The sequence below is a fragment of the Monomorium pharaonis genome, chromosome 2 (genome assembly GCF_013373865.1).
Source record: "Monomorium pharaonis isolate MP-MQ-018 chromosome 2, ASM1337386v2, whole genome shotgun sequence".
Lineage (NCBI taxonomy): Eukaryota > Metazoa > Arthropoda > Insecta > Hymenoptera > Formicidae > Monomorium > Monomorium pharaonis.
The window spans coordinates 12,176,014-12,191,022 of NC_050468.1; the positions used below are offsets into that span (position 1 = coordinate 12,176,014).

The following is a 15,009-nucleotide window of genomic DNA, read 5'->3' on the forward strand; positions in this document are numbered from 1 at the left end:
TGATTCCCAAATCATTTTTTGTGTTTTTATAAAATAATTTATATTTGATTGTTTATTGCAGATAAACAAAATATAAGTTTCTATTACATCATATTATTTAATTGCTTTTGACAATTTCGTTAAGGAGACGGCATCTTACTCACATTGGATAAGATGTTACTTTATATGTTGAACAAAATGTCAGTTTTGCAGAGCTTAACTAATTTTTTTTTAAACATTCAAAAACTAATTCTTATATGTGTATGAATAAATAAAAATTTCAAAAACATTATATTAATTTTTTAAAGTTTAATTCCATAACATGATAAAGTTATTCCAACGAAAAGGCTTAAGTGTGACATCTTCACCTCATCTTGTTTTAAAATAAAACATTTTCTTTTTTGAGTGCTCTTTAATAAAATTTTGTTAAATTTAGCTATTTATTTTAAGAGAAAATTTCTCTTCGTCTCACTTTTTCTAAAATTATGGAAATCTTAAAAATTGCATTAGTATTTGTACAATTAATTACCTGCGCCTAAAAAACGGCTCTGAAACGGTGGTCTAGGTGTCGGTGGGGCGGTGTTCGACGACTCTCTACCGGCCGTGGTGGAGACGGTGGTCGTCGTGCTGGTCGGGGGTGCTCTCGACAAGTACTTCTGTTTCATCTCCTCGGTCGTGAACGGCGCGCCCGTGCTGCGTATTCCGGATCCCGCCGAGCTCTCGGAGCCGGTGCTCGAGTCCGACGAGGCGCTCCTGGCCGCGGGGGGAGCGTGAGTTTCCGCCGAAGTTCTCCTGCGCGAGCAACAATATTACAAACAAGCACGTTAATAACGCAGCGAGTAGAACTCGAACAAGTTACTTGTTTGCGCCGTAACAACGTCTCGCGCCGCCGCGAACTCCGCGCTTAAGACCGATATAACACAAGACTACTGCTAGCTGACTGCAAATCTCGCGGTTACGCCGGCGTGATTAATATCTACGCGAGCAAACACGTCTTCGGGGTCTTTCGTTCCTTTGGTGGACTATGTTGATTTACCGTTCTTAATAAATAGTTTTTGCCCGAGTCGAGTGAATTTGTGATTTCAATGAGATCTCTACACGCCGCGGGCATACTATATTAATTTTTTTAAATGCGGTTTCAACAGATGTCCAAGTCAATTTCTGATCGAGAAGAATCGTTACATCGTCATATCATTTATGTAACCAATGATTACAGATTTTATGGAATATATTAAACTCTGTACACACGTTGTCTTTCGGTATCTCTTTTGATTGATCACGACACGTGTGAGTTAATTTTTATTACGTTTACAAATATAAAACAATTTTTTAATGATTTTATATACTTTACGAATGTTTTGGCTGTACAATATCAGCTACAAATTACATTTAAGAACTTCTTAAATTAATTTTTTTTTTTAATTTGGATCGTCAATTTCCGAATTTTAATCTCTAAAATAAATTACAAAAAGAAACAAAAAATTAAATTTGCAGCAAAAATAATCCTATCTTGCTGTTTTAAATATAACTTTTAAATGAGCAAGTAAATCCAAATATACTTCTGCACGAATATTTATGTATTTAATTAAATTTGTAATGCTACTTCTTCAAGCTTGCAAATAAGTTCTATAGAGTGCGATTTTACATAAAAATCAATAAAAATAATTAAATAATTTTTTAACTTAATAATCATATAATTAATTACATAATTAATTACTAATTAATAATTATATAACTTATCACAAAGTGTCTTTAATAAAAAAAAAAAGAAATTTGCAAGAGAAAATTATCAATGTGATGTGCAGAGATCAATTTATTGTGAGAGAACTTTTTACCTGGATAATTCTTTTATGTTATTAACTTCGCTGCTAAAGTTTTTATGATCGACAGTTCCGTTCATTTACCTAGCGATAGCCGAAGTCCTCCTGACCGGCTGTTCCTCGGGCTCCCGTTCCGGAAGCTCCCTCGACGGCGGTGGATGAACGGGGGTGGAGGTCGGCTGCCTCTCCTCCACCGTCTCGGGATGGACGGCGGCGGTGGTCGCCGCCGCGTTCTTGTTCTGCTTCTTGATCCTCGAGATCTCGTCGTCCTCGCTGGTCTGCCTCGCCACCGCGGTCGGTACCTTTCTCACTTGCACCTGCGTGTGAAAAAATCACTTATGGCGAGAATGCTGCGGGCGCTCCGCCACGTTCCACTGCCGCGCCGGTGTAATCGTGATCGAACCTCGCTCAATCCCCTTCGTGATTTGCAATCCGGACCGCTCCCCCCGTCGAAGGGTTTACGATCGGGGGGGTGTCCGTTCGCGCGCCAGCCGCTCGTTCACCGACGCGACGCGCGATTTATTGAGGCCGCGGGATCCGCACGTGCATTTAAATGCAACGTTATGGCACGTACGCGACAGGTGGCGAATACGTGAATCGGCACGGCAATTACACGACGCGCCCGCGAGTGCATGGCGGATACGCGTAATAAGCAGGTGCGCGTGGGTGTACGGGATTAAGTGGGCGGCGTAATGATGAAACGTAATAATAAAAGTGTAAAATTACTGTATTGTTACCTTACATTTCGCAGTATTTCATACAAAATATAACGTTCGATGACGTGGGTCAATTCACTCGATATATTACTCTTTCTCTATTGCTACCTCACCGATATCCTAACTACACACACACACGCACACACACGCATATTGTCGGCTATTCACTCTACTGATATGCGCGAAATCATAGGAAATTAACGCTATGTATTTCACATAATGATTGGCACTGTGTTGACGCATTCGTAGGAATGACACTCGTTCGTCATCACGTGGTAGTACTTCATGTAAATCAGCGTGGATTAAGATAACGGTCCTCAGTTACACGGGTCAATATTTGTGTTTGTACGTGTTTCATTGAGCGTTTTGACACCAGCCGCTATCATCCGAACAATGGGATGCGCGACATCGAACAAATTTCGTTCGATCGTTGCACTGGACGTCAGCATGGAGAGTTCGTGCCCATCCGTTTATTACTCCCGCCATAATAAGGGATTCCTTGCGCAAAAGTGCGGAGGTATCACTGTCAAAAATAAATACGAATGTCGTCAAATTCACAAACGCCCATTCAAGTGGTTCTTAAGGGGGCACGTACACCTAGACGGGGCCTAACTTTACGAATCCTTGTCAAAAACATGAAAAGAGATAAGAAAATAATGTTTATTTTATAAAGATCAGATATTTTTCTACTTGGCATTTGAATTTTTTTTTTAAATTGTATAAAACAACGGCCATTTCCGTAAAAACATTTACATCATGCTTTCAAAACCGCATAACCATATCTTAAAGATAGCCCGACGTCAGAATTTTATATACTCTTTCCAAACTAGCGTTGCTTGACGTAAAATTTTTCGTTTTACGATGTTAAGTTTTATATTGCAGTCAAAAACTAGCAGTCAAAAATTTATAGTGATAAACCGTTTTGTTAACTTTGGCCAGTTGCCACTTTGCTCAAATGTAATTTAAAAAAACGACTACGTCAAACACTAGATGTGTTTCAACTTTATAAAGCTGTCATTTTGCTTTTTGACGAATTCTATGCAAGCAGCAGTATTTTTAAAAACATGGTTCAGAAAAACTTGAAGCGACGCCATTTCATATTACTTTTTAATAAAAATTTAAATGTCAGATATAAAAAAATATGATTTTTACAATAAAATAAATATAACATCTCCACGTCTTTCTGTTTTTCCACTAAAAAATTCGCAAAGTTAGATCTTGTTTGACTCACTTAAGTGTGCATGCTCCCTTAATTAATTAATTAATTATTTAATCACTCATTGTTAGCTTGAAGTTAAAATTTGTAGGCTAAATCAGAGATCTCTTTCTTCAATATAATAACTTTATATCATTATTCGTACATTTTTCTCAATTTTTATTCTGATATAAACTGAGAAGAAAACGTAGAAAATTACTGCGTTAAATGTTTCTTTGTTTAATACAATGATGTTAATGTACTTTATAATAATCTTTGCATTTGCGTCTTCTTGATATCTCCGTGTTACTAAATTACAGCGACCATGGTGTTTCTCCAAGTATTTTTTTAAAAGTGCATGCAAAGTTAATTAAATGGATTTATTGAGTACACCCGTGGCCGTAAATTAACTGTATCGTCGACGTTTAGCCGTTTAAATATTGATGCGACGCGATGATGTACGGGATATCGATAAGCAGGGAACGGCGATTAAATTCATTGATACACCACTCTGTAGAGGATGAACATTTTTTGGCATAGAAAAAGGGAAAAAAATTTACCCCGGCCAGCGGATTTGCATATAGATGCCGGACGATTGCTCGATTGTCCGATTCAATCAACTGAGCTCCGTGCTGCATCAACATTTAAAATATGAACGTCGAGGGAGGAAAACAAATGGGTCAATGGTCTAACCATGTGTTACATCGATAAAAAAAAAGAACACGGTTGTCCGTCGGGGATTATTTGTCGATTGGTACGTATCTATTGATGCGAATTTTTGTAAAAATGTTGTTGTCACAAAACGCGAAACAATGTATCAGTGTCGCTTTTATCAACAACCACGATTCATATATTCTTTCGGCGTCGCTTATCTACGTCGCTATAATTTTGCGAGAGGTCTTTCGGGCCGGGCACACATTACTGAAATAATGGCACTGCGCTAGGGGACAGTCACGTTTTTAATGCGAAACCTATCACAACACACAGCGGATGTTTATGGAAGTTGGTGCCGGCGGAGGCAGATCGATAGCCCAATATAAGAACTGTGCGACCTAAGATGGCTTATATACGAAGGGTTGAGAGAGGTCTTATATAGAATTCATATATAGCAAAAATGTATTTTGTATGCATATAGCAAATGTATCTGAATTATGCTGTCACCTTGAATTTTTATTAGCAACGAAAGCTGTATGTATTTATGACATATAATAATTTTTTCCCCCAGAACGTGTGCACGTTACATATTACATTTTATTTCGAGATTTTCAACATCGTGCGTCGAGCTTGCCAAATAAAAACATAATTTAAACTGTAATTTTTAATATTTGCTATTGTTATTTTGTGACGTATTATAATTTTTATTTAACATATAATCCATTATTTACTATAGAAATAGAGAAATATACAGAATGTATATACTTACCAATTACATTATTCTCAAACTTTTGTTAATAAAACCACCGTATTAAATTTCGTATAAACGACAATATTATTTCGTTCGAAGTTACGCAGCCATTAATTCTTCTTCACCATTTAATTCAAATTCCAAATATTAGTTTATTATTCCTTTTGTTCGCAATCATATCGCGTGTTTTGTAAGGGCAACGCGTCTCTACGCCACGAAATATAATCTAATATAATTTTAAGTTAAAACCAACAACTATTCAGAGCTAAAGTAGATCGGATTTCCAATCCGCAAAGTCAGAAGATCAAGTTTCAGATACGGAAGCGCAACTAAATCTAAATTTTGGACCTTGACCCACTTTAGCTTTGAGGACCTTTAACGTCTGAGCTGTCAGTAGCGTGCTGTACTAACCTGTGGTTTAGGCGGTTGCGGTTGCGGCACGGGCTGGTTCGCCGGCTCCTCCTTCTTCCTCTTGCCGGCCCGCTCGCACTCCTGCAGCTTCTTCATGACCCGCGGTGAATCCGTCAAGCGAAATATGCCAGACAGGGGCCCGCGCGCGGCGTCCTCCGTGTCCAAAACGCGCTCCCGTAGGCTGGACGGTTCCTGCGGCGCCGACGTGAACCTCACCGTCGAGCGGGAATCGCCGTCGGAATCGTCGCCGTCCCGATGCCGCATAAATCGACTCCTGTACCTGGACTTGTTCCTGGGCACCTCATACTCCGGCGCGTCGTACCTGGCGCACACATACACACGCACGTTCATGCATATACACATACACACACGCGTACGCAGTCACGACGTCGATTAATTAGGGTCGCTGCCGAGAAAGTGATTCTAGATCTGGAGAAATTACCGACAGTGATTTCTCCTTACGCCATTAGCAATCTCACTTCACGAATTGGACGTGGATCGATAAATTATATAAATGGATTGAATGGTCCTACAATTGGATGCGTCCTGTCGAGAAATACGAGACACAAGTTTCTTGTTATGCAATTCTAAATTATGGATCTTTATAACGTTCTATAATAAAACTTTGTGGCGACTAAAAAATTAAAATACATCTGGAAGAAAATATACACCGAGAGAAAAGTACTTTGTATTAATAACTATAATGTAATTGCGTTGATAAAAGGATTATGGTTAAGAGTTTTACTTTTATAATTATTACTGTTTATAATGTTAATGATAATAATCTTGTGTTTATAATTTTATTTCTATGAAAAGGTTGTGCTATAAAACTATAATAAAAAATATTATGACTTATAATTATATTAATATTTGAAATTATGAATAAATATAATTATTTTTAAACATTTGATTATTATTTACATAATAAATAGTATTCATATTGTTATCTATTTATCTTACTTACTATTAAATGCAAAAAAAAACTCTAATACGTAATTAATGTATATTAGATATTACTGAGTATAGTGTAAGTAGATTAAGTCAGTCAAAGGTCAGACACGAGTATCAACTTGGATTGTGTGAATATAAAAAAAAAGTGGTCTCCCTCTCTCTCTCTTCTCCCTGACAGCGGGTAACAATTTATCATTCTCTCGTGGGTAGATTTCACAAGAACACGTGTTCCTGATGTATGTCACTTGAAATTATGACAAGGAGAGAAGCCAATGACAAGTCCTACCTAGACTGAAACGCGACCTGCTTTATAGTCAGATTATCTCAGTTCGATTCGAGAGGACGTTCCGGAGGATTGTCGATGACAGGACGAAATGATATTAGGGGATCTCCATCTTCTACTCCCATATCATATCTCCTCCGATAGCTCCCCCAAAAGCTTGCTGATAGGACCTACAGAATTTTCACCCTTATCTTTTAACCCTTTAAACGTCAAAGAACTCTGTCAGCAACAGTGCCACGCGCGTGTAATATTTCGACAGCAAAAGAATATGTGAAAATTATCTTAGCCAGAAAATTGTAAATTGAAAATTAAATTTTAATCGGATAGTTTATCATAATGTAATTATAATAATGTTAAAAGTATCTAAAAATTTAACAAAAAAAATTTTAATTAAATAACACGTTTGAATTTTGTTTCTAAACTGTTACATATGCTTTGCTACAATAAAAATTTTTAAGTATAAATTTTTTTTTTTTTTAATTGAAGATAGAAAAAAACGATGGTCTTTATTAATCGATTTATGAAGAACTGTGTAGCACCTGATTAGCTGTATGTGTGACAAAAAAGCGATAAATAGATAGACTTCGGAATAGGTACTCACTATGGACAATAATGGTCTTTGTCAAAAATCGCTAAAAAAAATCAAAATGTGCATCGGTCTTTTAATCAAAGTCACTTTGAAATGTCAGCAATTCGTCGGAGGAATTGCAATATCGCGTTCCACGAAATCCTCTGTGAGAAGTAACCTTGTTCACGGGTTGCAATAAAATCCGTCCGAAGCGGATGGATCAAAGATAAATAATTAGATGCGATCTCTGAAAGTTGACCGCTTTCAGATCTGAGGGATGTAATTATTAAAAAAGTTAACGTCTTGCATCTTTAAGTAAGAGTTTTAAGAGTTCCTCAGCAAACAATGGCTGTCTTTTTTAAGAATCATTTGTTTCAACTACATGGTATCCTACTGACAAAAAAATTTGTACATTTATTAATTAATAATATATTCTAAGTTAGTTTCAGAATTAATTTAGAATATTAAAATATATGCTATTCTAAATTTATAACTTGTTAAATTAATAATGAATTTATTAAAAAAAAATAATAAATTACATTTCTATGAGACTGAATAGAAATTTTTTTAAATACGTAATTCTAAATCTTGTCTTAATAATATATGCATACATATGTAATTCTTTATTTGCTGTATTGTACAAAAATATGTATAGATGAAACATATATGCGTTGCATATAAAATCTTTTGCCTTTTTAATTCGTCTATCTGCATTTGCACTCTTCGCAATATCATTGGGCATCATCGATTTTAGGCACTTAACCATTAATAGCTACATTTCCATGATATGATATCAGGCGTTGTCACGCTCCAAAACATTGGCAAAGAACACACGTCCAGAAATTGCGACGACAATAAACGGTCGTTTGTATATTTCGCTTTTTTCACGCGATGCGCAAAAAACGAGAAACGAATGAAACGCGCTCTTTTCAGAGTGTATTGTGAAAAAAGCACGAATAACGGAATTTTCGCTCGAATATCACAAGGCAAATGTCAAAAATAAACACCGCGGCGCGCGCACGTTTTGCGGACAGCGGAAATACATCGCGCGAGATTCATTTACAATTCGAGCGATATCTGGTTTGAGCGCGCGACCGACAAATTGATGAGACCTTTGCGGCAAATAATGGTATTTTCTCTAATAATCGCACAAAACGATCACGATTGTCGTAATTATATAACAAACGGAAATAGACGGCACCGGGGCAGGGTGGCCACAATTCCCGCATGTGTAGTAGACCTTTACCAGTATGCGAGAGCGTTAATTACTAAAAAGTACGTGCTCGCGCGTACCTAAAGCATTTAATTTACATTTTGACGAGGCCGCTTAATAAAACGGCCCGACGGGAGGCTCTAACGACCGGCATTGCATGAAACAGCAATTAAACCCCGACAAACGCGCCTATTCCAAGCCGAAGGTACCCTTGAGTCGGAATAAGAGGAAAGCGAGAAAGAAAGGAAAAGAGAGCGAGAAGGAGAGAGAGGTGCGGAGAAAATGAGAAGATACCGAAATGCACGCGTATCTATAACTCACGCCGGAATAAACATGCGAAGTATTTCTGAAAGTGCACTTGAAATCTCCTGCAACCAATTTCTGAAACATAATTAATTTGATAATTCTTTTTCTTGGGATATGCTGCAGCTTCAAAAAATTTCTTGCAGAATTTAGTTAACATTAAAAAAATTGAAATTATTTTGGATTATATTAGTCAAATATTAGCAATATTTCACTCAATATTTGATAGCTATTACCAAACCCTTTTATTAGCACAGACTAACAAGTATTGGAGCACAGGAATTTTGTGGTTATTTCAATTCGAGCCTTTTCAAAGAGTAAATATTATATAACGGATGTTTGTTTGAAAACTTTTATATCTAACCGATTAAAACTATTTACTGCCAAAATATGTCATCAAATATTGAAACGTATAATAAAATATTTTTTCCCATATCGCGACCATTAAAATTAATAGTCGTAATGGACATTTGTATTATTTAATCTGCCGTGTGTGAGAGAGAGATATAAAACTGGTATATGTAGAGAATAATTAACGTGTAATAAAGAGGGGCAATGAAGGTTTTCTAGAGATTAAATTCGAGCAAAGTGTTCGATGAACTTATGAGAACTGTTTGGAAAAAGCATGGCTCATCAAAGATATCGATTAATCCAACTGCCCCGAACTGTACCGTAATAAATATGTCCCTCCCGAACTTGCGAGAAACACTTGCTGGGCACGTACCAATCATCGTTGCGCGCCGATCCAATGGCATACTTGCGCCATTTGCGCTGTTGCGCGAACCGAATATTAATACGTTCCATTATCTAGCGCCCCGCAGTAAAAAGCCATATAACGGGGTATACCTATATTATCGGTCCGATCTGTTACACCTTCGTGGCAATAAACAATAAAATGTCGCGCGCGTGGCCTGGAACGCGCCCTCACCCCCCGCCCACGTAATCGCGTTCGACTCCCGAAGAAATATGTCGCAATTGTACAAGTCGCAAATTATTCACGGTCATCTCAGCGCGATACATGCGTCCCGTAAATAAGACTGGCGAATTTTCTTTACGGCGGCTGATTTATCGTTTCGAAAACAGACTGAAATCTTGGCGCCATAAATTAAGGAGCGGCGCTCGATCTCGGCTCGCCTACGACGATCCAAGGACACCCCCTCCTCGTCCCACCATTGACCGTCCTGCAGTTTTTAATCGACTCCGGAGACAAATTGATCTCACTGATAAATTGCGGAAGAAATGGTTTTCCTGTCCGAACATTTATTTTTGTAATCTACTTTGGACCGATCTGAAAGTCGAGGCTTATATGAGGTAGCTTTTCCGGAGAAAAAAAAAGTTCTACTTCGTACCGAACGGTTTTTCCTTCCTAACCGGTATTTCCAGTCGTTCCCCGAACTCTCTACGGAGTATACATACATGGACGATATTACTTTCGGAAGAATTTATATCGTTTTGTAAGCCGATATTACTGCCGCAATATCAAGAAACGCAGCGGCGGCAGGTACATAGACAGAATAGAATTTAAAAAATTCATAAACTGTCCCGATATTTTCCTATAAGTCCAAATTAGAAAGGAACAAAGCACGAAAAACGATGTGACAGAACTTGAGCCGCAGACAAACGGCTCAAGATGCTTGCAACGGCGGTGTGAAAGCAATCGATTTTTCGCATCGCCGGTAATATTGAGAAATAATACTCGTACAGTCGGACGCCTGAGAAGAGAGAGTGGGAGAAAGTGAAAGAGAGAGAGAGAGAGAGAGAGAGAGAGAGAGAGAGAGAGAGAGAGACGTAAGAAGTAAGGCGATAGTTACTCGTATTCCGGAACGTATCGATTTCTGGCCAGCCGTTCCTCCTCTTGCTGTCTGTACTGCGAGGCGAGACGGTGATCGCTCTTGCTCCTCATAAGACCGGGTGAGCCGACCGGTGGGGCTAAACTACTGGAGCTCCCCAGCAATCCGCCGCTTCCGCTTTCCGGTTTAATGTTCAATTCGCCGTAACCCGCCACGTGAAGGACAAGCTGATTCGGATCGTGCGCCATCACGAAGCGGACTCGCCGGTTGTAATCCCCCGCTTCGTATTCGAAGTTCCTGCGAAGAGAACAATCGTCCATCTTCATCCGCCGAGAGATATGACAGATCGCTATAAACTGTATGAATTAAGTTTTGCAAAATCAATAACAATCACGTCGCGGATTCTACTGCGTGAAATTGAAAGAAATTATGATAGAAGCCCCCGTCTTCTTATTATTTCGTAATATTAGTAAAAATACTTTTTCTCTACAAATATGATTAATCCTTTGTTGCATAGTAGCATATGGCTAACGCTTATCTTTTGGCAATTTATTTATATTTTTAGATATTTTTAAACTTTTTTATATTATGTTATTCCTAAGTCTTGTATACAAATATATATAGCATAAATATGTAATTATTTTGTATTATAATGTACATTTTCATATTTATTGAATTTATTGTGATTTTAGAAACATTTCTGTACTAAGTTTTATATACATAGAATGTAAAATATTGAAAACATTTTCAAAACTCTACAATAAATGGTATAATGTGGAATTATTAGAACAAATTTATGTTAAAATGCAAAAATAATAAGTGTCTTTAAAATCTTTACTTATTGTTAATGTTTTTAAGGTTGTTGATTTTAAATGTGTACTCATAATTGGAACATTTCAAATAATAGATCTAATATAGCAGGTAAAATAATTATCAGAGAGAAATGTTAAAATCTAATTTATTTAATTAAATTTTACATACTTTTTCCATTTCTATTTCAATCAACGATCTTTAAAACTCTCATATACTAAAATACAATGAAATACATTTAACAGAAAAAATTATGCAATTAATGCACGATTAATTTCAATTCCACATATTTTTAATTTTACGTATTAATATAAATAAAAATAATTAAAAATTAGAATTGTGTTGCTCAATGCCGAACGTATCTACTAGACACAGAAAAATACTATCAAAAACTGCAATTATTAAATTTACTTTTTTCTTGCAGTAAGTAACGATTAGTTTTTACAAAAAATATTTTCTCTCTCTCTCTCTCTCTCTCTCTTATTAGTAATATGATAATAAGCAAATAGAATTTTTGTTTTAATTTAATATTTCTGATTAAAATATTGCACTACTAAAATTTAGAATATATTTTAAATAAATTTAAAGCTTATATAATAAACTCGTAAGCTTATAGATTTGTGGATATATAAGTGTATAATAAGTGTATTTTAAAATCATTATTATATAATATATATGAAAACAATATTCTTTGCGAAGATAAGGTAGTTAAAAATTGTTACTTAAAAGAAGAAAACTAAAAATAGAATAATCGTTTTCTTAGCACAAGAATAATATCTTTCTATGTAGGAATTCAGCACGGCATAGCACGGCACGAAAGATCCATTTAAATGATGCACTGGAAAGTATTGCACGACTTTACATCTCTGATTATCTCGATTCAGGGTACGTGAGATTTCTACAGACTCGTAACACGCGCTTTACGATTTATTACGACATTAATTCAACCATGTTAATTACTGACGGCGCACATTATCTTATCGAGATATGGCGATCGTGCTATTTTACGTATTGCCATTTCCGCAATTGAAATATGCGCCCTTCGATGTTTTGTCGCTCGCTTAACACAATTATTGTACTTGAGTTAATGAACGTATAATTTTGTTATGCAGCGCAATTTGAGTTTGTGATTTACAGCAGATTTTGCGCGTTATATATTTCATGGTGGTGTGCGTGGTAATGTTGAACGTTAATTAGATTAGCTAACGCCGGATTTCCGCTACACTCTCGATGCTATTATCACAAATCTTCTCTGGAATTCATATGGCTGCTGCCAATATCGGCATATTTATCTCTACGTTCAAATTACGATCGATTCTTTTTTTATTTGAGAGTGACGCTGTTATTCCGGAATTTTACGATTATTTATTATGCCGCGGTGAGGGACGGGTTATCAATTTTTCAATGATTGTATTTTGCAGAGAGATAGAAAATAATATTTCATCTATGAAAAATAAATATTTTTTGCACGACAATCAATACTGTAAATACAATGTTTTTACCTTTTATTCAAGCATTAATTATAATTGCAATAAACAATTCTGTCGAAATAAAAACAGCTGTGATAATTTTACGAAACAACACGTGGACTCTATTAAATCAAACTAGGTGGAATCGAGGTGAATCGTTTACTGCGAGATCTGAAATTAAAATAAAATAGCTCGCAGGAAAGACGGGGGAATCGTTCATTTAACGATTTCTTTTCGGTCTGTGTGGAAAAAAGGGGGAGGCCGCAGAATAGATAGCCGATAAAATAAATCGCACGTGGATACGGACCGCGCGCGGACTTTAACGAGCGGGCGTCGAAAAGAAAAGGCAGATTACGGGGTTGGAGAGGAGGGGTAACAAACCTGATAAATTCCACCGTACGCAGGAAGAGCTCCTTTGTGTCCAAGAGCTCGGCGTCATCCCACGGCACGTTTTCGTTTATATGCGCTTCCGCCAAATCGCAGTTGCTCTGGATATTCGCGATTTCCAATTCGAGATTCTCTTTGAGCTGAATCAGGCCTCTGAGCTCGGTGCCGAGGTATCGATCGACCTCGTTACGCAGATGTTCCGTGCGGTCTTTCAGAGCCTTGCTCAGCCTCCGATAAATCTCGTCCACCTCCTCGCCGACCGAGGCGCAGTTTGTCTGCAGGCCCAGCGTGTTTTTCTCCACCAAGGCCAGCGCGTCCTGCAGCCTGTGCAGTCCCCTGCGTACCTGAGTTTCCGGACAACCGGAAACACACAACGGATTTGACAAGCCGGAAATGTAATTTCGCGTTTAAGCTTAAGCGCGCTATGATATCGCAATTGCAGTATCGATTATGCAAATGGCAGGACAAACACCTCTAATTATCACCATTATTATTAATGTAAATTTAACGTCATTCAGACATAGTCGTTTAGAAATTTGGCATGTGACACATAAAAAGTAAATACGTGCGACCGAATAACAATGCGGAAAACAAATGCATTGTACGGTATTACTTACATGTTCCAAATGTTCTATTTTTATTCCTAATATTTTTGGAATTATGCATGACAGTTTGCTTTTAATAAACGTTCTATTTTTACTCCTAATACTTGGAATTATACATATATAAAAGCTCGCTTCCAGAAACTAAAATTCCTCGTTTTAGATGCTTTTGAGGCAGACATACTTCCTGAAGATTATATTTAGACTTCATTACAGTTATGCTATAACTGCATGGCCTAGATGTATGTATGTAAAAGCCTGAATGAACGCGAACCAAATCTAGTTGAAATAATAAACAGTCCAGAGGCATAAATATCTTAACGCAAGGCTCTAAAAGGGATTTGCAGTTTTACGGGAATGCTGTTATATGGTTTATGGTTACTGAAAGAACATTACATTGTCATAGACACATACAAGCCAAATGTAATTATGCTCTTTATGTACGCTATTAAATTTGTAATGTCGGATTGTACCCAAGTTTGAATTATTTTTTAATCATATTTATCATTGTCACTCTGCTCAAAATATAATTAATTTAAATAAAATAATAGTTAAACCATTTAATTTAAAAAATTTGAATATTAGTAATTTGATTAAAATTTGATTAGAATTAATTTAATTTAAATTTATTATTTACTAGATGCATGCGTTAAAATATACATTCTGTTTACTTTAAAACTAAATAGCTAGTTTAACCATGCATAGAAGTAAGTTAATTAGATATAGTTGTTTTTCAGCTACATATTTTGTCTGTGCTGATCCAAATCAATAACATTTTCTTCCTCAAGTAGAGAGAAAATTTTTTCTACATTTATAATCTATAAAAATATTTTTTTATGTAAATATCCATAGAAAATATTTAAAGATAGGTAATTAATATTGAATTATTTACGATTGTTGCCGCTACAAAAAAAAGTAAAATATATTCTTTTATCTGTCGCAAGTTATTTGTAATTAATTTTACAAAGTGTGCGATTTCATAGATCTACCATCTATAATTCAACCATATATTTTACAATGTAGCAATAAGTAGTATTGTAAAAGTTATTATATTCTAGATAATATATTTTATGTTTAAAATCAAACGTGCTCAGCGAGGAGTTTATT

The 15,009-nt window shown here is 36.4% G+C and overlaps 1 protein-coding gene across 5 annotated transcripts in view; it reads right to left on the reverse strand.

The window, feature by feature from the left end:
• LOC105838074 overlaps nucleotides 1–15,009 on the reverse strand; it is a 93,548-nt gene that overhangs the window by 30,129 nt on the left and 48,410 nt on the right. For all 5 annotated transcript variants that reach the window (XM_036283313.1, XM_036283314.1, XM_036283312.1 and 2 more), the window contains 5 exons: nucleotides 13,295–13,644; nucleotides 10,656–10,931; nucleotides 5,527–5,848; nucleotides 1,884–2,116; nucleotides 509–771 (listed from right to left, as the gene is read on the reverse strand). In XM_036283313.1, coding sequence (XP_036139206.1) covers nucleotides 509–771; nucleotides 1,884–2,116; nucleotides 5,527–5,848; nucleotides 10,656–10,931; nucleotides 13,295–13,644 — 1,444 coding nt within the window. The remainder of the gene's footprint in view (nucleotides 1–508; nucleotides 772–1,883; nucleotides 2,117–5,526; nucleotides 5,849–10,655; nucleotides 10,932–13,294; nucleotides 13,645–15,009) is intronic.